Genomic DNA, 22,820 nt, shown 5'->3' with positions numbered 1-22,820 from the left:
TTCCTCTATCGATTAGTTTCTTTCGAGTGGAGGGAGTAACAGCTTGTCTCCTTTAAATGGTTTCTGACGACGGGAATATTTGTGAGCTCCTTCCCGCCCCTCGTGCTTTGTCCGTATTGATTAATCAGTAAATCAATAGTTCATCAATCGCAGCTGGTTCAGACTCATGATTGGGTTTTAAAGAAGGACGTCGAACTTTAATCTTCACTTCATTTTGTGCTCGATCGGGCGAGAAGCTTTGAACTTTGCAGAAGAAGCCATGCTGACTGACAGAAGCTGTAAAATCTGTTTAAATGGAAGATTAACAGGGTTTTCTGTAGAGTTGTTTACATTCTTACTGCATTTTTTACAAAATTATTCTGCCAACCACAGACGCAAGTTTGTTTTCCATTCTTTTTTCTTCTTTTTTAAACCAGTGTACATGTTATACAGGAAGTACTGCAATATATCATATTTACTGTTGTGTATTTTCTCTCTCTGTGGTACTGAAATTACACAAGAATGCAACACAACAAAAGATTTCTAATAGAACGACGAGTCCTGAAAGACTCAGATCTGCAGTTACGTAATAAATCTGGAGCCACAACAATTTAAGTCTTAATCTCTTTCTTTGCCTTAAAGGTTTAATCCCTCTGTTCTCTTATCTTATTTTCTACCAGTTTTAGTTTTTAAATCTCCGTCCAACAACAGAAATTCTCCGTCTACAATCCATCAAAGAGACGTTTCCCCTCTAAACTTCCCACACGTTTTCATTTAAAACTTAAAACCAGAATTTCACAGGAAGACAAAGAAGAAGAAAGTCCAAAGACAAATATGAATTTGTGTATGAAAATTAATTTTTTTGTCTTCATGTGATGACCCCTTATTTTTATGCGGCGACCCTTTGAAGGGGCCTGACCCTGAGGTTGGGAACCACTGGAGTAAACTGGATCAGTGATTCTAAACTGGTGCAGCCACAGGGTCCAAATGTTTCCTAAATCATTAGTTCAAGGTCTGCAAATGACAGAAATGACCACATATTCAATCTGAAACACAATGAAATAAAAATATAATATGAAATGGGCCATAAAATGTAATATAAAATAATAAGGATTTGAGTTTTTGGGGACTCTTTAGGAAAATAAACACCTTTTTTTTTAAAAGAAAACATGCATTCAAGGGGCACATTTTTCGAAAAACTCTTGAATTTTTAAAAAATGTTTATTTGGCAATTGTTTTCCTCTAAAGCTTTTAGGAAATATTTTTTCTTTGTGAATGTTTTGAAAAAAAATTAATATATCTTTTCTCTTAAAATTTTGGTGATTTAAAAAACCTTTTGATATTTAAAAAAACAACAACAAGAAAAACCCTAATTTTGAGTAATATTTTTTTATTTTACATTTTGGCAATGAATCTTTTTTTTCTTTAAAACTTTCTGGTTATTTTAGATTTTTAAAATTATTTTTCCTTTTCTCCAAAATGTTTTGACATTTTTATTTAAAAAAAAAAAAAAAATTGGGTTACTTTTCCAAAAAACATGCATTCCTTTTTTTAAATTTTCATCTACTGCAGAAATATCTGCAGCCCAGTTTGTTTTTGCAAATATTTGATTAAAAGCCTGAATAAAACTGTTTTCCTCAGATGAATGAAGCAGTGACGATGAAACCAAAATTAAATGTTTAAACGTTTAAAGCATCGTGCGTTCACAGAGTGAAAACGTTCCTCATAAACAGTGTTGAGTTTGTGTTTTTGTCGAGTCGGCAGCGACGTTGTGTTTTCTACCTGAACAGAGAGCGAAACCATCCGGCAACAAACAAACACCAAAACTCAACAAACAGCATCCGTGTTTGTTTGCCTCCGGCCTCTTTCTGGGTTTTTTGGCTCAGTGTTTCCTGTATTTTAATGTCATAGCCCAAATAACATTTCCATTTTACTTCTGCTCCTCTAGATTTCGGAGGTAAATATCAGACTTTTCACTTCTTATGTTGCAAACATAATTTATAGACTTGCTTTTATGTGATGTCGTCTATTTTAATTCTAATTTGTCTGTTTTAATTCATCTATTTGAGTCTTTATTTTATCTCATCTTTTAATTTATTCTTTTGCTCTGCCTGATCATATTTACTTATTTTATTGGTACTATTATTTCTGTGTTTACAGCTAATATTCTCTGAACTAAACTGTCTGACAAGTCCTCAAATTCATCTGTTAATCAAACTGGATGTAAAAGTACACAAGTATTATATCACCAAATGTGCCAGAGAGAAGAAATACGTGCATCCTTTACTTAAATCAAAGTACAAATATACAAATAAACTGCAAAGAAATACTCAGCTAATACTCACCTCTGAAGTATTATTGTGATCCAAGAATCCATATTAGTTGCCATTTTTTCCAGCAGAGACGCTGCTCATAAATCAAATATTTGGTCCAAACCTGTAAGTGCAACCATAGACATCCACCAGCTGTTTTAAAGATTCATACTTAATAACTCTGAAGTTTTGTATCTTTTGTTGTGCCGCCATCTTGGAGGGTTTAAATGAAAGCTCACTGAGCCAATAGGAGCTTCGGATGGGGAACAGCTGACCTGCAGCCAATCAGCTGAAGAGCAGAAGTTCCTGTAGTTTCAAGTTTGGAAAGAGAGAAAGTGATTGGCCGACTTCAGCTGAGGCTCCTGGGTCTTGTAGTAAAAGACTCTATGGCCGATTTTAACCCTTTATCTGCACCACAGACTGTAAAACATCAACAGTACTGACAAACAAATGGCTCCTAGGTTGTTTTAGGGGTTAAAAATCTGAATTACTTGAGGTTTTGTAGAAGTGTTTTTACAGTTAGCTGCTAAATGGACATTTATGTCTGTGTTGATTAGTTTTCTCTCAGTTTTACCCTCTTTTTAAAAAGCTTTAATTTCTGTTATATTGTTATCTGCTGTAAATGTGACTTTTCCAGCTAATACGTCCCAGTTCTGGTTGTCTGCAGCAGCTTTTTTTAAAGAAAAAATGAAAAAAAAACATTTTGTTTTTGTGTTTAAGTTGATATAACTGAATGACTGAAGCACTGACGGTGATTCTGACTGTTATTTTATCTTTTTTAAATAAAACCACGCATGCACTAAAAAGTGGACCGAGAACAGCAGCCACTTTTAACCTTGAAAAGGTGTTTTCGGTGAATTTTTACAGGAGTACAATTCGTCACTTTCGAAACGATGATATGATTGTAAAGTTATTTCTTGTTTTGTGCAGATTCTCCACTTGAGGCTGATCCATCCACTCAGAGAGCAGATTTTCCTTTTTCTTATTAATTTATTTTTTCCTCAGTTCAGTTCGTAGACAGGTCCATTAGTTCATCTCTTCACTGGTGAAAAGAATAAAAAAACAAACCAAAAAAATAAAAAAATTTAGATAATATAGATGCAGCTGTGAATAAATGTAAATAAAAAACAAAGATTTTACACCATTGCTTTTTCAATACATCCCCCCACACACATCAAATAAAGTGCAAATATTGACTATTTCACAGCTTAACATCAGAAAATGCATGAATTTTTATTTAATGTATCTAAATTACTGCATTATAGAAATACTCAAGTGAACAGGTACCTCAAATTATACTTCATTACTTTGAAAACGTCGACAGATTAAAGCTGCAGGAGCAGAAAACACTCGATGTAAACGAGAGAGTTTGTGTTTTCGTGTTGAACTTCAGATGACATTTACCCAGCAGCCTCCGCGTGTGTGTGTGTGTATTCGTGTGTGTGTGTGTGTTTGTTTACAGCACGATGCGCTCTGTTTAAGGCGCCGTCTCTCCAGGATCTGTCAGCAGCCTGTAAGCCGAGTCGGGCCGCAGAGGGCAGCTCGTCAATAACTGTAAAAGGACACTTGGCCTATATAATCCGATTCCTTCGAAGCTTTCCTCTGCGTCTACACGCTCCACGGACTTCCTGTCTTTCCATTATTCAGAAACTGGAGACGGACACACACAAAACCTGAATCCTTAATGCGGCCCAGAATAATGAAACACAGTTCATGTGTAGGCAGAGGTTGGCGGAGACCTGATTTGAGGCTGCGGGTTAATTAACGCGTGTTTGCGCTGAATCCAGGGTGAGTTATCAGTCGCCTCGCTGCACGGGTCCCCCGCCGCGGCGCCACAAATTGAGAGAGCAGAGCAATTCCCCAGGAGTTTGGCTTAATTTCTTCTGCGAGAGAGACTCCACTGAACCATGTTAACCCCACAGCACCATCAGGAAATTAAAGACAGGCTTAAGGTTTCTGCGGCGCCGTCGTCTTTGACAGCCGGACGCTCGCAAACTCTCTGAGCAGAGAACGGCGTTTCGACACGGAAAGAGGATGCAGGACAACAAGGACAGCGTGTCCTGATGAACGCACCGAAGAGTCATCGGGAGGGTTTCCGTTAACCCTCCAACTGCAAAGATAAAATAATGAAAACAATCAATTATAAGAAAACTTTTTACCTCGCGTGGGGTTAAAAAAAGCTACATTTCACAAAAATGCAACGGAAACACTTTTTTGCTTTTATAGATCACATGATGTGCAACTATAGCTTAAACCCGCCGTAGTGTGTCCTGATGAACACACTGAGGAGCTTCTGCGATGAGGTCAATAACTATGCCAGTTATCTGTGCGAGAAATACGCCGAATGGAAACACGCCAGTTTAAAAAAACTCACGTTTATCGTAAAAAAACAAACGTTTCCACGCTCACATGAGGTGGTGTTTTTCATATGTGCAACACTACAGTAATGCACCTTTATGGACGCCAACCGCCATTAAACCCAACGAAGAAGAAGTAAAGTCACATGACCTTCTACAAACATGACTCGGTACGTGAGGACGGAGGAAGACACCGAGATCTTCTTCACTCTGATACGAGACAAAGAAATCGCGGCGATATCAGATCGGCTTCACTGAGCGGCTGCAGTAGAAATGAAGCAGCTAACGTTTTCAACATCCGTCGCCATGGTTACTGGGATGTTATTGCCAGAGGGAAGTTGCGTAACATCGTGAGAGAAGTCGCACAATATCACTCAGTGCAAACGCAGTCATCTCGCAATTTTGTTTTATTTAAATTTCGAAAATATCGCATACGTTTATATCGCACTAAGTAGGCGGGTTTCGAATATGAACGTTTTTACGCTCTCATGAGGCGGTATTTCAGACAACTGTAAAAACATACAGTGTGATTTAACTTGTTTCTGCAGTTTATTATTAATCACTTCACCGCAGTTGTACGCAGATTATCTCACGGCGTCAGAAGCACGGCGCCCACAGAGGGAGGTCCACAAGCTTCCTGTTTCACTTTAAAAGCGTCATCAGCCGGGACGTCATAATCCTCATGTTTGACACCCAACAGAAAATTTGGGAGTCTGGGAGTCCGTGCCGCTGGTTTCAGACTGGACTGATCCCTCCCAGTTTATCTCCCAGCATGCTCCTGCAGCCTGGTGGCGTCCAGCGTGCTCTGCTGGTGGATTATCTGCTAATCCCTGATATTCATCAGCCCGGAGGTCAGAGGTCGAGTTATTACGACGGCGCTGTCGTCTCAGCGGTGATGAAGCGGTCTGTTCTGGTCTGAGGGGTTAAAGACTGTAATGATCCTGTTTTATCTTTGTATAACCGAACGTTAAAATACCATCAAAAACCCGCGAGACGGCGTCGCTCTCACTGAAGCTGCACAGTTTGCTCACTTTTGATCATTTTTTCAAAAAATTAATTTCACTCAAACTGGTTTTTAAATCATTTAGCAGCTGATATTTTATGCCAATTTATCAGCAGGATAAAAGTAAAAGCTCACCAAATAAAATGAACAAGATATTAAGATTTTTAACAAAAGTGTTAAAGGTTGGCTGAAGCAAAATCAGAGATGTGAGTTTGACTTTTGTGACGTGTTTTTGTTGAGTGTTGTAACCGGATGAAATATTGATATTTGTGTCTTTTTTAATTTTTGTATTTTTCTGATTTTATTTTCTTGCTGTAAATCCACATAATCTAGTTGTAAATATTTACCTTTGTGGCTACGGTTCTTGTATGAAATGTTAAACGTTTGTTGCGGTTTGGCCTTTCGTTCACATGACAACGGTGCTTTGGAGGCCTGAAAACGCAAACTTATTGTTGTGACAGCGAAGTCATGGCGAGCAGGAGGACAACAACAACAACAACAACAACAACAACAACAATGGCGGACCGCGGAGCTGTCCGTGCTGCTGACTCTGCTGAGGTTATTAACGCTGTCGGTTCTCGTGCGTTCGCCATCGTCTTCCTGTTTGTTTATACTCGCCGCTCTGTAGAGAAGCGCCTTCATGAGCAGGTGTGCGGTCTTCTTCTATGGTGTTTCATTGCAAAGTTACACAACTACTGGCCTGGCTGCATAGTACAGCGTTTTCGGTTGTTTTTGCGGATCCGTGTACACGACGATCGTTCTCACTATGTTCTCACATGAACGCAGAATTTTTTAAAAATGCAAAAGAAATACTTTTTTGTTTTTCGTCGTTCTCGTCTCAACATGGTTTAAAAATGGACGCTGTATTAAACGTTTTCGATGTGAAGTTTCAGTCGGATCGCAAAACAAAACAGCCGCTAACAGCACGCTCTGACCCAATCAGCTGACGGGAAACGTCACGCCAAAATCAAAGGCTGTGTGACGGCGACGTAAAGCGCTGAAAAAACTCCGAATACAGCAGCAGCCACTTACGGCGCCTTCCCACGATATGGTACCAGCTCTACTTTACTCTACTCTACTTTACTCTGCTCTACTTTACTCTACTCTACTTTACTCTGCTCTGCTCTACTCTACTTTACTCTACTCTACATTACTTTACCTTACTCTACGTTACTCTACTTTACTCTACTTTACTCTGCTCTACTCTACTCTACGTTACTCTACTTTACCTAACTCTACTCTACTCTGCTTTACTCTACTCTACTCTACTCTACTCTACTTTACTTTACTCTACTCTACTTTACTTTACTCTACTTGCCTTTACTCTACTTGCCTTTTTTGGTTTTCCATTAGGAAAGTACCTGGTACTACCTTTTTAAGTACCTGCTCTCTTGGGGTTACAAAGAAAGCCGTGCGGGTACTGCGGAGTACTAAAATGTGCCGTGGAAACACTGCAGACTCTGATTGGTCAGAGAAAATCGTCACTGCGTCATCAACAGCGCGAACACATGCCCGCCATTTTTAAAACAGCCAAACTATTGTAGCAGGTGCGGTTAATTTAATTTTTTTTCTTTCCCAAAATGGAAAACAGAAAGATCACATCGTGGTCGCCCGAGGATGAAGATGACTTCACGGCAGTTTTGCGCAGCGTCGCTATGACAACCAGCTACACTGAGGCGGTACTGTCTTGTAATGGAAAAGGACCCCCAGAAAAGTAACCGATACTAAAGACGAGTAGAGTCGAGTAGAGTAGAGTCGAGTAGAGCCGGTACCATGTCGTGGAAACACGCCATTAGAGTGGTATTAAAGTTGTTTTTTTTTAAGTGGCTAAAATACATTTTAATATCAAACGCCTCGTCTGTTTCTGCCACAGCCACAGTCAGAAAATCCACAACTATCCCTTTAAGTGCATTTAGCTGACAATACTTCTGTACTTTTACTTAAGTAGGATTGTGAATGTAGGACACAGAACACGTGGATTACATCCATATTTTATAAGCGTATCAGAGACTTTTGGGGGCAGATAAATGAAATCAGGACAGAAAAGTTTTCTCTTTTCATTAAACATGTAAAAATACGAACACCTTCTGTGCTCAATCAGCCGGACAGCAGCAGTCAAACACACGCAGTAAAGTTATGTGAAATCCACTCTGCCTGCTCCAAAATATAAACAGGAAATCAGAAACTGACCCAACGTTTATTTCACAGAACGAGGAGGTCACCGTCACAGCGGCTGACATATTATCGTTTATTAGATCTGCAGAGAAACAACCACCTGCTTCTTGTAAAGCAGCGATGCAAATCAAGAGTGACATAATGCTGTGTGTGTGTGTGTGTGTGTGTGTGTGAGGCTCTGTGTTTTATCTCCTGTCGTTTTTATTAATCCTCTGTGTGTTTGGACGTCTGCCTGCACAAACTTTGTCAATCAGGCTTTAGCAGCATTCAAACAAAGGCTTCACAGCAGAGTCCAGTTTACTGGAGATTCAGGATCCAGAGCACACAGGCAGCTCTGCACACTGCAAAAAATAACAAAAAAATTACTATACAACCCTGTTTGTCCTATTTGGAAAAAAAAATCTCAGTAAAAACAATTACTGCGGAAAAAATAATAAAAATATTCAGATTTAATATTCAAATATTCCCAACAGCTGCTCAGTAACAGTCCGACCAGTCCAGCTCAAATTTGATCCCATTGTGTTTTAAAATCATGTTTTCAGCCACCATCATTCATCATAGACTTTAAAATCTTATTTCAAAAAGCAGCTGATTCATCCCCCTATTATCTGGAAATACAACATTTCCAATATTTCTGTCTAACTCACTTTTATCACGCGTTTCTTCCACAATCCACTTTTTTACTTTTGATATTCAAAAACTGAAAAGTTATCCTCACCAAAAAAGTTTGACTTTGACGAAGGTCAACAAAACAAACATTTTAATGTTGTTTCTGTGACCTTCAAAGCACAAATAAATAGGTGCGTGCCAACCAGTCAAAAAGAAATGTTAAAATGATTTGCACAAACATATTATTAACGTGTTAACTTTGATAGTCCTAATGAGAACATATGTATTCATAGCTGAGATCTCAACTTTTCATTTACTTTGGATTACGATATTCAAACATAATTTACGCCAAAGAAATACGAAAAAAAGTGTGCCAACCAACCCCGGTCTCCCCTACTTCCTCCAGTTGAATTGCCTTCACGTCGTTTTTTACAGTGTGAAAGAAGAGAGAGGGATGGGGGGAGGAGGAGGAGGAGGAGGAGGATGGTCCTGCTGTCAAACACAGATGAGGACCCAGCGGCAGGTTTCTGGAGGACACCGCCGTCAGATAATCGCATTTGTTGATTCCCGTGAAGCTGCGGGGACCAATGGACGCGGAGCTGCGAGCCGAGGACCATAAAATCTGTCAAATTTAATTTAATCCAACTCCGGAGCTGCCGGAGAGGCGACGCGTGCAGCCCGGGGATGGTGCACCGACACACGGCCAGCCTGCAAACTTCACAGCGCAGCTACGAAACTGCAAATACGATGCGAAGCTTCGATAATTGCAGTTACACAATTATGGCTTAATTAGTGAGAAGGAGCTTCGTTATAGCAACAGATGAGAGGATGCACGAGGACAAATAATAATAACGAGCTGAGGCTGCACACCTGCGCCCTGTGAGGTGAGTCTGTACACGCATACTGTTTTATTTGAACTTTTTACAGTCATTTAAATCCATATGCAGACTGCGTGGAGCACAGCGTAACTTTAACCCTTTGAAACATGAGCAAACTGGCTTGTTTCCCCTTGAAAACATAGGAAGGAGCACCTGAACATTACCAAAAATTAGCAAGAAATTAGTAAAACGTTACAAAAAATTACAAAAAAATATAAGAACAAAAAGAGATTGAAATGACCTGAAGAGAGTGCAAAAAACTATTTTTTTCTGTGATAATTGTTTTATACGTAATATATATAATTTGAATAAATATATTGTTTTCTCATCATTTTCCCCCTTTTTCCTGTATAATATTATAATAATCTTATAATCTTGCCACAGCTAATTTTAAAGTCATTTTCTTCTCACCTTTTTTTAAATTTTTTTTTTTTGCAATTTTTCAGACAAGTTGCTCATTACTTTTTTCTCTCCATGTTTTCACAAGAAATCACTGGGTGTCTCTTTAATTAGCTGCTGCTCTAATTTCTGTTTTTTATTTAGTCAGACATCCGAGTGTGAAGACTTTACTCTCCTTTCTGCTGCTGACAGGTTTTTCGTCTCATCCTGAAGGCTTTCTGGAGAATTAACGGCTACACTAATGAGAAAATTTGCTGCTTTTATCTTTTTATAATTGTAATAATGTTGAATTTTGGACAAAATAAACACTGTGAAGGTGTAACTTTGGCTCTGGGTCATTGTGACAAACATTTCTCACCATTTTTACTTTTTTAAAAATAAACAATCAACTGATTATTGGAGAAAACAATCAGCAGATTATTTGGAATCTAATCTTTGGTCAAAATCAGCTCCAGCTCAACCAGCTCCAACAGGAAAATCCTGCTTTTACGATATTGCGTGAGTCAGAGTCCTCCAACGAGAGCAGATATAACAGTCACAGGAGACATTTTACTGCATTAAATATTTTTGTCTGTACTACGTTCATCACATTTTCCTGATTTTCCTCACATACTTTTACTTGCAGGACTTTTACAATGTAATATTAGGAATTTTACTTAAAGGGTTTCTACATTATTTTTCAACTTGGACCCTATTTTTTATATTTGTGTCTGAGTGACTAATGGAACAACATTTCTTTAAATTTCCAGCACTGAGAGAGCTGCAGCAGTGAAAGAGGCTGCAATGTAACCCTCAGGGGCAATTGTGCACCGCCAATGTTTGTCCACTAAAAGTGTTTGTTTTTGTCACTGACAGGCTCACTTTGTTACTGCAAGTGTCTGACAACATTATAGAAAGGATCCCTACAGAGCTAGTTAAAGAGAAAGGGAAACATCCTTGAAATAAATAAATTAAAACATTTAAAATAAATAAATATAACAAATACAAAAATTGATGAATACAAAATAAATAAAATATAACAAATACAAAAATTGATGAATACAAAATAAATAAATATAAAAAATAAAAGAATTTAATAAATATAAAAATAAAATAATTTAATAAATATTTAAAATAAAATAATTTGATAAATATAAAAATGAATAAAATATAATAGAATAATATTTATTATTTTTAAAAAAAATATTTTATTTTTTCTTTCTTCTTCTTTTCTTCCTCTTCGTTGCTCATTTGTCTGTATGTCTGTTTGCAAACCTGTCGTGTGTCACTTAATGCATTAAGCTCTGTCCCGTCAGCTGTCACTTGTCCTGATTTTTGTGTTTAACCAGAAACAGCCCTGAAATCGCCAGTGTGTCCTTTTATCATCATAAAACTAATTTCACTCAAAGTCGACAGAAACAAAATAAAAAATCACAAAAGTCATCTTCTTATTTCCACTGTTTCCAACAATTACCAGCTCTCCTGTTAAAATTAACCCTATATATATATATATATATATATATATATATATGTCAAGGTTTTGTTTAAGGATGTCAAGTTGAAACAGAGTTTGTACTCAAAGGAGCCTCTTCAGTTTTGACGGCTGGTCGATATCCGACATTTCACCCTTTCGACCTGGTTCACACCTGAGCTGGTGAGAGTTTATAAGGTCACTCGACAGCTGTGTTTGAGTTGTCAGAGCCACATGAGGCGAGGCGTGAATCGGTGTGAAGTCAACTCAGAGGGGTGTCTGGGTTAAAAGTAGGGTGCTAAGAGCTTTTTTTTTTTTCTACTAAAATGTGATTTTTGTTTTTAAATCACTGAAAAATTGCAGGAGCAGATTTAGAGAAATCTGGTTATTTCTTAAATGAATCTCTATAAATCTCTATAAACAGATTACAAGACTTTTAATTCGGATTTCATTTGTAGTCTTTTTTGTATTACATGTAGTATTTATCAATCATATTCGAGAGGCAGGAAAACTGTTCATGTGCAAAGACACATCGACCAAATGTCATTTTAAAACCCAACGGCTATCATCTGACGATTTTATTTTATTTATAGTCATTTTCTTGTTTGTTTTTATTTTAACTTTCCTTTTTTTGTCTTATTTTCCGGTAATTTCTTTTACTAATTTATTGTTAATTTTTGGGCCGTGTCTCCTTAAGTTGCTCATTGCCTTCTTCCTTGTTTTTGCAAGAAGTCAAATCAATTTGCTCAAGTTTTAAAAGGTTAACCAAAATGACTGGTGAACAGAAAAAGGAAGTCTCGGCTCCGATATCTACTGGCTACATAGGATCGACCTAACATATTGGCCCCAGAGGGCTTTATCGTCGTTAGCAGAGAGCTAATGGGCTCTGAGACTGTCTAATCAATGAGTCAATCCACAGAAAAGCATGGATGTCTTTAGGAGTTGACGTGACGTAGCAGTCTAGTGCCTAACTACATTACTGCAGCTCAAAAGCATTTTCCCCCAAAGGACCCGATTCCACTCCAAACTGAAAAAAGGTCAATTATTTCTCTTTATATTTTTCTTTTTAGATTATAAATGTGTGCAGTAAACTGTTGCCAATTTGATTTGTTCTGATTTAGCTTGAATCAAAAATAAATTTAAGATGAGCTCATCAGGATCAACAGCTGTATAGAGTTGGGTGTCATCTTTAGAGGAATGAAATCAATGAATAATAATAACAACACGTTCTCATCCTAAGTCGAAACATGTTGCCGCTTTTTCAGTGGACTTCCATGTCTACATATTACGCTATACGCTGGGCAGTCAACAAAAGCACATGACAACCGACGCCAGGACGTCAACAAAAGCACGTGCTGGCACAGCTGGTTAGGATAAGAGTACCGAGGCACACGGTGAGGTGCATAAAACATCACATTCAGATGAGAAGCGAACACCAGACTCCTGCATGAAAGTCTGACGTTTGTTGGATCTATTTACTGCCCGCCTATAGGGACCAACAAGCAGCATATCTGGACACGAAAGGTAGCCTTTGACGTTGTAATCTTATGCTGACAGTACTGCAAAAGTGGCAGTATTTGACGACTTTGGAATAAGAACAGATGATACTCGTGACTCGTACTGGTACCATACTGAGAAAGTCGTGGACCCAGGACAGAGCCTTGTGGTACTCCATATAAAATGTTGGTTCATAACAAATCTGCGACAGAAGAAGATTCATTAATAGAAAAAATACAGTTTCACAAGGACTTGATGTACAAAAGACTGACATTTTATTTTATTTTTTGTAATTACAGCTTCTTTGTGGATCCTCCTTCTAACCTCCCGAAAACTGGACATACAAATACCTCATCTGCCCCGACCCACATCCTGACGCCATTATGCCCATCATCAGCAATGCCAACCACGATTTCAGCACATACTCTATCAGCAGCGATGACAGCAGCCTCGATCGCTTCTTCACGGAGATCCCGGAGACTGAGACCATCAAGGGCGTTTACTTCCAGCGCGCCCAGCTGCTTCGGGACCGCAAGGCCTCGTATGTGGTCGACCACACCCTACAGGTTCTCATCAATGTGGGGGGCAACCGCTACACCTTCCCCTGGAGTACCTTGGAGCAGTTCCCCCAGAGTCGCCTGGGACGTCTGCGCTTCTGCACCACCCCCGAGGAGATCGCACGGCTCTGCGACGACTATGACGAGACGTGCCAGGAGTACTTCTTCGACCGCAACCCGACAGCCTTCAGGGTCATCCTCAACTTCCTCGCCGCAGGGAAATTGCGTCTGCTTCGGGAGCTTTGTGCCGTGTCACTGCATGATGAGCTTGACTACTGGGGCGTAGACCCGGGCCACATGGAGCGTTGTTGCCGCCGCCGTATGATCACCCGTGTGGAGGAAGTGGCTGAGCGAGAGCGCAAGGAAGAGGAGTGGAGGCAGAAGAGGGTGATGATGAAGAAAAGCAACACGGAGGATGAGAAGGGTTATCGCAGACTGACCTGGATGCTGCGAGAAGTGGTGGAAAACCCTCAGTCAGGGGTGGCCGGGAAGATGTTCGCCTGCCTCTCAGTCGTCATGGTGCTGGTAACCGTCATCAGCCTCTGCATCAGCACCATGCCAGACCTCAGAGACGAAGACACCAGGGTGCGTATAAAGCCTCCGAGAAGCTGACAGCCACATAACTTTTCTGTGTTTAACAGCTTTCACATCCTGTCAAAGCTGTTAAACACAGTAAGTCTTTTCTCAATGTGTTAACAGGAACGTTTTTACCGCAATAAAAAGAGGCATCTAGAGTTGCCAGTGTTTAAGTAAATATATCAAAACACAAGGAATTCCCTGCTATTAAATTCTGTCGCTACAAACAGGACTGAACATGTCCTGAACTCACGGAAAAGCACCCACATTTATCGCTACAAACACGGCGAGAAAGATTCACGTCTGTTGCTACAAACGGTGCTGAAAATGACACATGAAAACTTATGTGAAAAAATACTCGCTTCTGTTGCTGCAGACTCAGCTGAGCATCTCCTTAACGCTTGTTAAAATTCTTGATTTTGTTGCTACAAACACGGCGAGAAAGACCCACTTCGGTCACAACGTACAAAGCTGAGAATGAACCCAACGCTTGTTAAAAAAAAAACCACACACAGCTGAGCGTTTCCCGAATGCTTTTGTTGCTAAATACGTGGCTGAACATAACTGACCCTTATCGCTACAAACACAGTTTAACTTGTCCTGAACTCTTGTAAAAAAAAAAAAAAAAAAAAAAAACACTTTTGTCGCTACCAATGTGGCTGAACATGTACTGAGCTCTCGCTTAAAAATAAATAAATACATAAATAAAATAAAAAACACCTTCTTTTGGTAGAAAGTTGGTTGGAAATACGTGGACCTGTCATTAAAAATATCTTCTTTTGTTGCTACAAACACGGTTGGACATGTACTGAGCTGTCGTAAAAAATATATATAATAATAATAAAGAGATAATAATAATAATAATAATAATAATAATAATAATAATAAATTAAAAAAACAAACAAAAAAAAACTTCTCTTGGTACCAAACTGTCTGGAAATATCTGTGCCTATCATTACAAAATACCTTATTTTCACAGCTAAACAAACTCTGGATAAAAAATACCCACTTTAGTTGCTACAAACGATTACAGTACATCCACTACAAACTTTAGTTTCAACAATCTGCAACCTGCTGGAAAAACACGCTTCTGATGGTCTGACGGTAAACAATCAGCCGTAATAAAATGAAAGCTGGCCTGTGTGAAATCAACCAATAATCCATATTTTCTTAACGAATGAGTCAATAAAAAGATATATTTTAATCCAAATACCTCCATGGTCTGGAGACAGCTGTCGCAGACTGAGATGAAGTCAGCGGTATTCGTGAAGTCTTATTGTGGGCCGAGGATTTCTGCAGCGTTATAATCATTTCTGCGGCTGGTTGGAGTGAACGGCGGCAGACAGGCTGTAGGGCTGATTGTATAACCGTCAGTGTAAAGACTGTGTGATTATGTTTCTAAGCTGGAGACGGCGGATTGATTTGTCCTGATGTCTCTGCGGTCCGTCCCTCTAATCAAGACGGGAGAAAATCAAAGCGCGGACGTGTTTGGAGGCTGTAACATATTTATACATCGTGATTGATGAGACATCTGCAGAGATGTGTTTTTAAAGCAAAGCCAAAATTCCTTTTAATTTCTGGAAACGAGAGTTGTTTTCAGTTCGCGGTCTGGCAGACATGTTTGCTCGCCGCTTAACTTGCTTTTATTCAGTTTGACAGGCAAAATGAGCTGAAGCTGGAAGTTATCTTGTGGAGGAGAGCGAAATGCTCAAACTGTAATTTTTGAAACAATGGCTCCTTGACAGAATTAGACAAAAGCAGTTACTCATTTTTGGCTGCGACCGTTAAAATAACAGCTGTCATATCGACTGTGGCCTACGAGCTAATGACCGCTACCCATGGCTGATATAAAAATGAGGAATACAAAATGTTTGACTACAAAAAGCTAATTCAGTGCCAAACATAATGGAGAAATAAAGATCAGCATGTTCCTGTATTTTGGGATAGCTAATTAGCATTAGTTTTATAAATCTCTACTCGACAAAATGCAAGATCGGACTTTTGTGTCCATGTTTGAACAATGTTAATGAGCTACAGCAGTTTCAAGTTGGTTTTTGACCTTACTTTTAAACAAAATGAGGATTTAAAGGTGACTCCTATGGAGGACTGAAACCGACAAAAGAAAAATTAATAAATAAATGTGTCAATAAATGAATGAAGATGACAAAAAATGCCAATATTTATTTCCCATTTCATTTTCCATTTTATTTATCAATTTATTCATTTTCCCATTAATTACCATACAAACATTGTTTTTGTTTTTACACTGGCTGGCAGTATTTTAATTTTAATTTTTATTTTCTACTCCAGCCGGCAGGTTTTGTTTTTTTTTTTTCTTTTACACTGGCGAGCAGTTTTTTGGTTGTTTTTTAAATTTATTTTTTGTTTGTTTGTTTTCTTTTACACCGGCGAGCAGTTTTTTGGTTGTTTTTTAAATTTATTTTTTGTTTGTTTGTTTTCTTTTACACCGGCGAGCAGTTTTTTGGTTGTTTTTTAAATTTATTTTTTGTTTGTTTGTTTGTTTTTACACCGGTGAGCAGTTTTTTGGTTGTTTTCCTTTTTTAAACCAGTGAGCAGTTTTTTTGTTTTTGCTTTTTTTACACCGGCCAGCATTTCTTTTTTTACACACCGGCGAGCAGTTTTGTTTCAAATAATGTTCCTGTACGGTAAATAAGACGTAACATTTGAACTGCAACATTGTGAGGATGTTTGGGTGATGTTGAGAGGTGACAGATAAGAGAATGATTGTTTATAAAACGTTCCCACAATGTTACATGAGAACATGGAGAGAACATTTTCAGAGCAACATTCAGAAAATGTAACTGAGGACCAAGATTACAAAACATTATGCTAAAAATTAAAATGAGAATGTTGGCCAAACTCTAAGAAGAACGTTCTGGGAACATAAAGAAAACTTGACACTGAAAACGTCACTAAAACATTGCATTGGTTGCATTGTACCGTTTTCATAACGTTTTTAGATCCAAAACTTGCGAGCTGGGAAGCCCGAGAGTTAGCAAACAATCAATCAATAATCGAATAAAACTTTAACGTCTTTTAAAAGGGAAAAAGAAATCAATTAAAATCGAGTATTACACAGTTCGATAAATGTACTTTTCTGATGTTCCAGTTTTTCTTGAGCAGCCTGAATGTTGATTCATTATCTTCAGACGTTAATAACCAGATATGGACGGACAGATAAATTATGTATCGAGCCATCGAGATGCTGCAGAAAGTTCAGATCAAGTTCATCCTCATTTCCTGAATATTTCTTCTTTTGCTCTTAATTCACTCATTTCCAGCCGTTTCATTCCCTCAGCGTGCAGAGCTCTAACTCTTTCTAATCAGTGAACATAAAGACGCTCCTTATGTGCAGCTAGAAAAGTGTTTTACAAGGTTATAATTTCAGCTTTGGTATTTTTGACGAGAGAAGGTTGTGTTGCTTTTTGTTCTCTTTCATCATTCAACTTTTTAAAGTCATTCTGAAATGAAAATTGATTTTCTTCACACTTTAACGACACTTTGAGAACATTCAGAGCCAAAGAAACGTTGTAGCTTGTGGATAAAACTAAATTAATTCAAACGCTCTGTATTTTTGAAATTAAGTTTTGGTTTTTTTTTAATTTGCAGGGACACATGAACGTTGAAATGATGTTACTAAAAAAACTGGGCAGGTGTGAAAACTAACCATGATAATACGATGTGGAGACAAGTTAATAATAATAATTATAATTATAATCTTTATTTATGCGGCACAAAACGAATAAACACGTGGTCACGCGGCGTCTCTGTGTCTGCAGGGCGAGTGCTCCCAGAAGTGTCACAGCATGTTCGTGGTGGAGTCCATCTGCGTGGCGTGGTTCACTCTGGAGTTCATGCTGCGATTCTTCAACGCTCAGAGCAAGCTGGCCTTCGCCCGCGGCCCTCTCAACATCATCGACGCCATCGCCATCCTGCCGTACTACGTGTCCCTGGTCGTCGACGTCAGAGACGAGTCGGAGGAGGACGTCATCATGGGCGCGGGCCGAGGCTACCTGGACAAACTGAGTCTGATCCTGCGCCTGCTGCGCGCCCTGCGGATCCTGTACGTGATGCGGCTGGCTCGCCACTCTCTGGGCCTGCAGACGTTGGGACTGACCATGCAGCGCAGCATGAGGGAGTTCGGCCTCCTGCTGCTGTTCGTCTGCGTCGCCGTGGCCCTCTTCTCGCCTCTGGTCCACCTGGCAGAGAGCGAGCTGGCGCCGTTTGCCGCCACGCACCCCCAACACAGCTTCAGCAGCATCCCGGCCTCCTACTGGTGGGCCATCATCTCCATGACCACGGTGGGATACGGCGACATGGTGCCGCGCAGCATCCCCGGACAGATAGTCGCGCTCACCAGCATCCTGAGCGGCATCCTCATCATGGCGTTCCCGGCCACGTCCATCTTCCACACCTTCTCGCGCTCGTACCAGGAGCTGAAGCAGGAGTACGGGCGGCTGTGGAAGGAGGAGAGAAACGAGGAGACCGCCGCCGAGCCGGAGCAGAGCTGGTCCAAAGCCGATTTGTCACCAGATGAGTTCGCGTCCGTGTCGAAGGAGGATAATGACGCGCCGACCGCAGGCGAGAGTCATCGGTCCGCACTTCCATCGACAGCTTTCTGATGGAGCGGGAAGAGAGCAGCCAGACGCTCTCGCTCACTTATCACGTGTTAAAAACGGAGACAGCCTCCTCCGTCTGTCCCACACACAGTCAGACGTGAAGGACCGTTACATCACCGACAGGACGACCCGAAAACCTCGTCTGTTTATGTTCTGATTCATGAAGCTTCCAACAAACTATCTGCTCATCAGGTTATATTCACTTTCTTTTTATATCAGCAGAAACATGCATAATTCACCTCTACTTAACCCTTTAACGTCCCGCTCAGCTGTTTGTCAGAGCACATTTTGAGTCACTGTATCTCGATTAAAAATCTGCCTACTGAACTCAACCTGTTTGAGTTCGCTCTACAGATGGTTTAGGTTTGTTATGCTAAAAAAAATCCACTAGATGTCGCTGTTTGTAACAATAAAAATCAGCGCAGACATGAGCGCTCTGTGTGGTGGGATTTTCAAAAGGTCGGCATATTTATTCGACATAGTTTCAGAGGTCTAAATAAACAGATTTATGTACCTTCATACAAAAAAAAAATAGTAATATAAATGATCCTCTGATTATTCATTGTTGTTAAATGGTACATTTAATTTTATTAATTATATCTATAATGTCCAAAATCATGTTTTACCAAACGGTTGAGTTGGCTTTTATGGTAAAAGTAGTGATGCTGCACATTTTTTTTTTTAGATTTTTTATGAAATAAAAACAGGGATGCATATTCATGTTGTTAATACAATATCTTTAAAGTTAGTCTTTTATTTATTTGGTGAAAGAAAGTATATCAGTTTTATTTTTTTTGTAATTTCTGAGATGTTTTCAAAATCCTATAATGGTAAATATGTGTGGAAATAATATCAGAGCTGCTAATATTAGAAATCCCATGGTCATAAATTAATGTTGTTATAATAAATTTTTAAGCATTATAAAAGTAAATGACTTGTAATCTTGGCTTTTTTCCTCTCTGTTTTATCATTACCATGAACGGCCATCTCAACTGTTTGGTAAAGGTCTATATTAAGTATGTTTAAAAAAAAAAAAAGATTCTTGTTATTATAGCCTAAAGGACATAAAATAATGCAAAAATTATATTTTTTCCTTTGCTTTTGTCTTGGTGTTAAAGGGTTAAAGTAAAACTGAAATCTGAATTCTCCTCCTTTATTGTGTAAGAAAATATAAACTATAATCTTACGACAATGCGTGCACATTTGACCATTTTCACAAAGAGGATTTATACTATATACAACATATATAACGCTAATATAACATTTAGGCGTTTCTCAGCATCGGTAGATTTTTCACACAGTTATTAGAAATGAGCAGTTTTCACGTTTCGCTTTAAAACTTGTAATTCAGCTTGCTCTCATAGAAATATGTGGAATGGTGGTTGGTTCGAAATGTTGTTAAAATTTCGTGCTGGTAACATGAAAATAATGCAAACGCATAATCAGTGAGGCTCTTTTTTCATGCTGGAAACACGATTTTAGTATAAAGAGCGAGAAAGTCAGCGTAGGGCAGGTCGGCGGGTCGAGCACCAGACTAATATTACCTGAGGACATCGTGTAATTTAGAAATTACCCTCCAACGTCTGTGTTTCGTGACGCACATTTGCACGGGATAATTGGAAAAAAGGCAATAAGCAACTTGGAAAGAAATGTCCCGCAACTTGCAAATAATAAAAATTAAAAAAAATCATTAAATTTATACATATAAAGGGAAAAATGAAAAATGTCCAGAAAATTTCATTTATAAATCTAATCATTATATATTTAGAGTTATCCTACAAAATAAAATATTTTCTTCAATATATATCACTATAGCACTTTCTCAATTGCATTTTCATGATTTTTTTTTTCTTTTTTAACTTATCTTTTTGTTTGCTTATTTTCAGGTAATTTTCTTGTAACTTTTTGAAAATGTCCCTGCCAATTGTTTGGCCATTTTTTTGTTACGTTGCTGACATGCCTGTCATGCCTTTGAAAGAAATCAAGCCAATGTGCTCAGGTGTTAAAGGGTTAAATCCGCCCCTGGTCTTAGCCCGTTGAAAAGCTGAAAAATGTTTCTTACCGCATGCTGCCGCACACGTCATCCATGTCATTAAACGTTGAGATTCGGCTGGTCTGATGGATTTGCTCTCCGTGAGCGGCTCTGTTGATGTGCTGACAGATAAACTCCTGACAGGAAACAGGTTTTTCCGTCTCCTTTAATCGGATGTTTCCTTCAGTTCTCGAAAGACTGAAACTGAAAGAAAAAAAAGCAAAAGCACAAACTTCAGGCATTCAGCTTTAAAAGATATGAATGACAAAATACACGCAAGTACAACAATAAATACTTTACAAATAAACACTACAATCATGTTTTTGAGATTTACATCGATACAGCTGCTTCCCAGCTAACAGGGAACGTTCCCTAAAAGCTGCAATAATGTTTTAAAGAAATAATGTTGCTGTACGGTTTAATGTTAACTGAAAAGTAAAGTTTTAACAGCAACATTGTGAAGATGTTTTGGTGATGTTGAGAGGTGACAGATTATAAACTGTTCTTTTTATGAAACGTTTCCACAATGTTATAAAAGAACAAAGGAAGAACGCTTTCAAAGTAGCATTCAAAGCATGTTACTGAGATTACAACTCTTTTTCTTTAAAGATGAAAATGAGATATATTAACAATGAAAATTAAAAAATGTAAAAATATATTTTTTGATGTTTATTGAGAATGTTGCCCAAACTTTAAGAAGAACATTCTGGGAACGTTAAGAAAACTTACCACCGTAAACGTTACTAAAACACTCAAACACTGGTTGCATGTAAATGTTCTGAGAACATTTTTAGAACCAAAAATTGCTAGCTGGGTAGCCGAGATACAACTGCATTCAGAACACCGAGGACTGTTCTCAGTCTCGCCAACCAAATCAGCTATGAAGAAAACCGTTAAATTCTTAATTAAATTACACATTGTAAGAAATACAAAAAAACTTCTGTACACACAAAGCTGAAACTATCAAAACGCCGAAATAGTCGCTGCTGATGTCTGGACAAACATGTAAAAATGTGAAATACTCACAGGAAACGCTCTTCTGTGAAGCAGCAAGGCAGGATTGATGCAGATTTGTTTAAGACTAACTCAACTTCTGTCTCAGCTGTCCAAAACTTAACATGAGAGACTTCCTGTCACCTGTCCCACTAAAGTCAGTCCGATTGGCTGCTGCAACACAAGAAGAAGAAGAAAACAAAAAAAACACTGAAAACAGGAGCAACACCTGCTGGAGGAGTTAATATCTGCCAACACGCCTCCTGGATTTGCACCCAAAATGCTGTGAGAACATTTATTTATAATTTCCACTGGAGCCGTCATGTTTGTCCAACAGGACAGAGGCCGAAAATACAAACATGAAACAAATCAGCAGCAAATCTCAGAGATGCCGATTCCCTCGGCACTAATATTATCCCATGACCTCTGTGTTTGCTGAAATATGCTCGGCACTTTGCCCTGAGTTTTTGCTTTACAGATTACGGACACGTAATCCCTCGCACGGGATTAAAATCACAAACATCCTCTAAATTATTACAAATTATAATAACAGCCACGAGCATAAATATGTAACTTTACAGAGTTTATTTTGCGTGACTACACAAAGGACGAAAGTCTGAATCGCTCATGTTTTACTGGTAGTTATTTCAGGAGAAACTTCGATCTTCTCCGGAGTGAATCTTACGGCTCATTTATGCTCAAGGTCAAAGACGCCGATCTTTCTGTCTCTGCGTTCATTTCCTCCGTATTTGTGCAGGCTCTCCGAAAACTTACGGACGAAACACAGCAGTGACACTGAAGGACAGCGAAACTCAAGCGAGACAATAAGCTATAAAAATGAAATGTTTTTTCAGATGGTAGATGGGAAGAAAAAATGAATAAGAAATAAAAAGAACAATACAGAGACTATTGAAACAAGCACAGACAAACAAAAAAAACCTTTTTCCTGATTCCTCGTATTTTATGAATGTGACGCTTTTAATGTCCCTGAAAACTCATATTTTTGGATGTTCAGAGCTTCATTAAAAGCACCACGAAGATGCATTTTTCCAGGAACGATGATTTCAACACAAACACACAAAATAATGGCGACAAATCTTCACTGTGACGGATCGAACAGCACAAAGTGTCTCTGCGAGATGATTTTCAGGGGAAAGAAATCTGCTGTTTGAAGCAAAGAAAATCATTAAAAAAAACGTACAGGATGAAAACGATAATGTTTAAGATGTTTCTGTGTTTTTAATTTCATCATGCTGTGGTTCCTCCTCTCACTTTGAACATTAAAAGGAAATATTTTACTCTTTTGCTTTTTGTTTTTTGAACTGTTTAATGGTTTGCTCTGCATGAAAGTTGAACCTCGTGA

The 22,820-nt window shown here is 38.7% G+C and overlaps 1 protein-coding gene and 1 long non-coding RNA gene across 4 annotated transcripts; one reads left to right on the top strand and one right to left on the bottom strand.

Moving 5' to 3' along the window:
- Positions 1–7,862: 7,862 nt before the first annotated feature.
- Positions 7,863–21,603, bottom strand: LOC121943432. Of its 3 annotated transcripts, XR_006105849.1 has the most exons (4): positions 21,491–21,603; positions 20,495–20,668; positions 13,657–13,780; positions 13,493–13,562 (listed from the first exon to the last, which is right to left on the bottom strand). It is a non-coding gene; the product is annotated as an uncharacterized LOC121943432 (long non-coding RNA). The 3 variants fall into 3 exon arrangements; XR_006105850.1 differs by lacking the exons at positions 13,493–13,562; positions 13,657–13,780 and adding an exon at positions 7,863–8,167; XR_006105851.1 differs by lacking the exons at positions 13,493–13,562; positions 13,657–13,780 and adding an exon at positions 18,347–18,431.
- LOC121943422 (potassium voltage-gated channel subfamily G member 4-like) lies at positions 9,189–18,435 on the top strand. Its single transcript, XM_042486947.1, has 3 exons — positions 9,189–9,319; positions 12,959–13,801; positions 17,593–18,435. Exons 2-3 carry the CDS (start codon positions 13,043–13,045, stop codon positions 18,433–18,435), a joined length of 1,602 nt encoding a protein of 533 aa, XP_042342881.1. The 5' UTR covers positions 9,189–9,319; positions 12,959–13,042.
- Positions 21,604–22,820: the final 1,217 nt, after the last annotated feature.

The sequence above is a fragment of the Plectropomus leopardus genome, chromosome 1 (genome assembly GCF_008729295.1).
Source record: "Plectropomus leopardus isolate mb chromosome 1, YSFRI_Pleo_2.0, whole genome shotgun sequence".
Classification (NCBI taxonomy): Eukaryota; Metazoa; Chordata; class Actinopteri; order Perciformes; family Serranidae; genus Plectropomus; species Plectropomus leopardus.
This window is presented reverse-complemented; position numbering and strand designations above follow the sequence as displayed.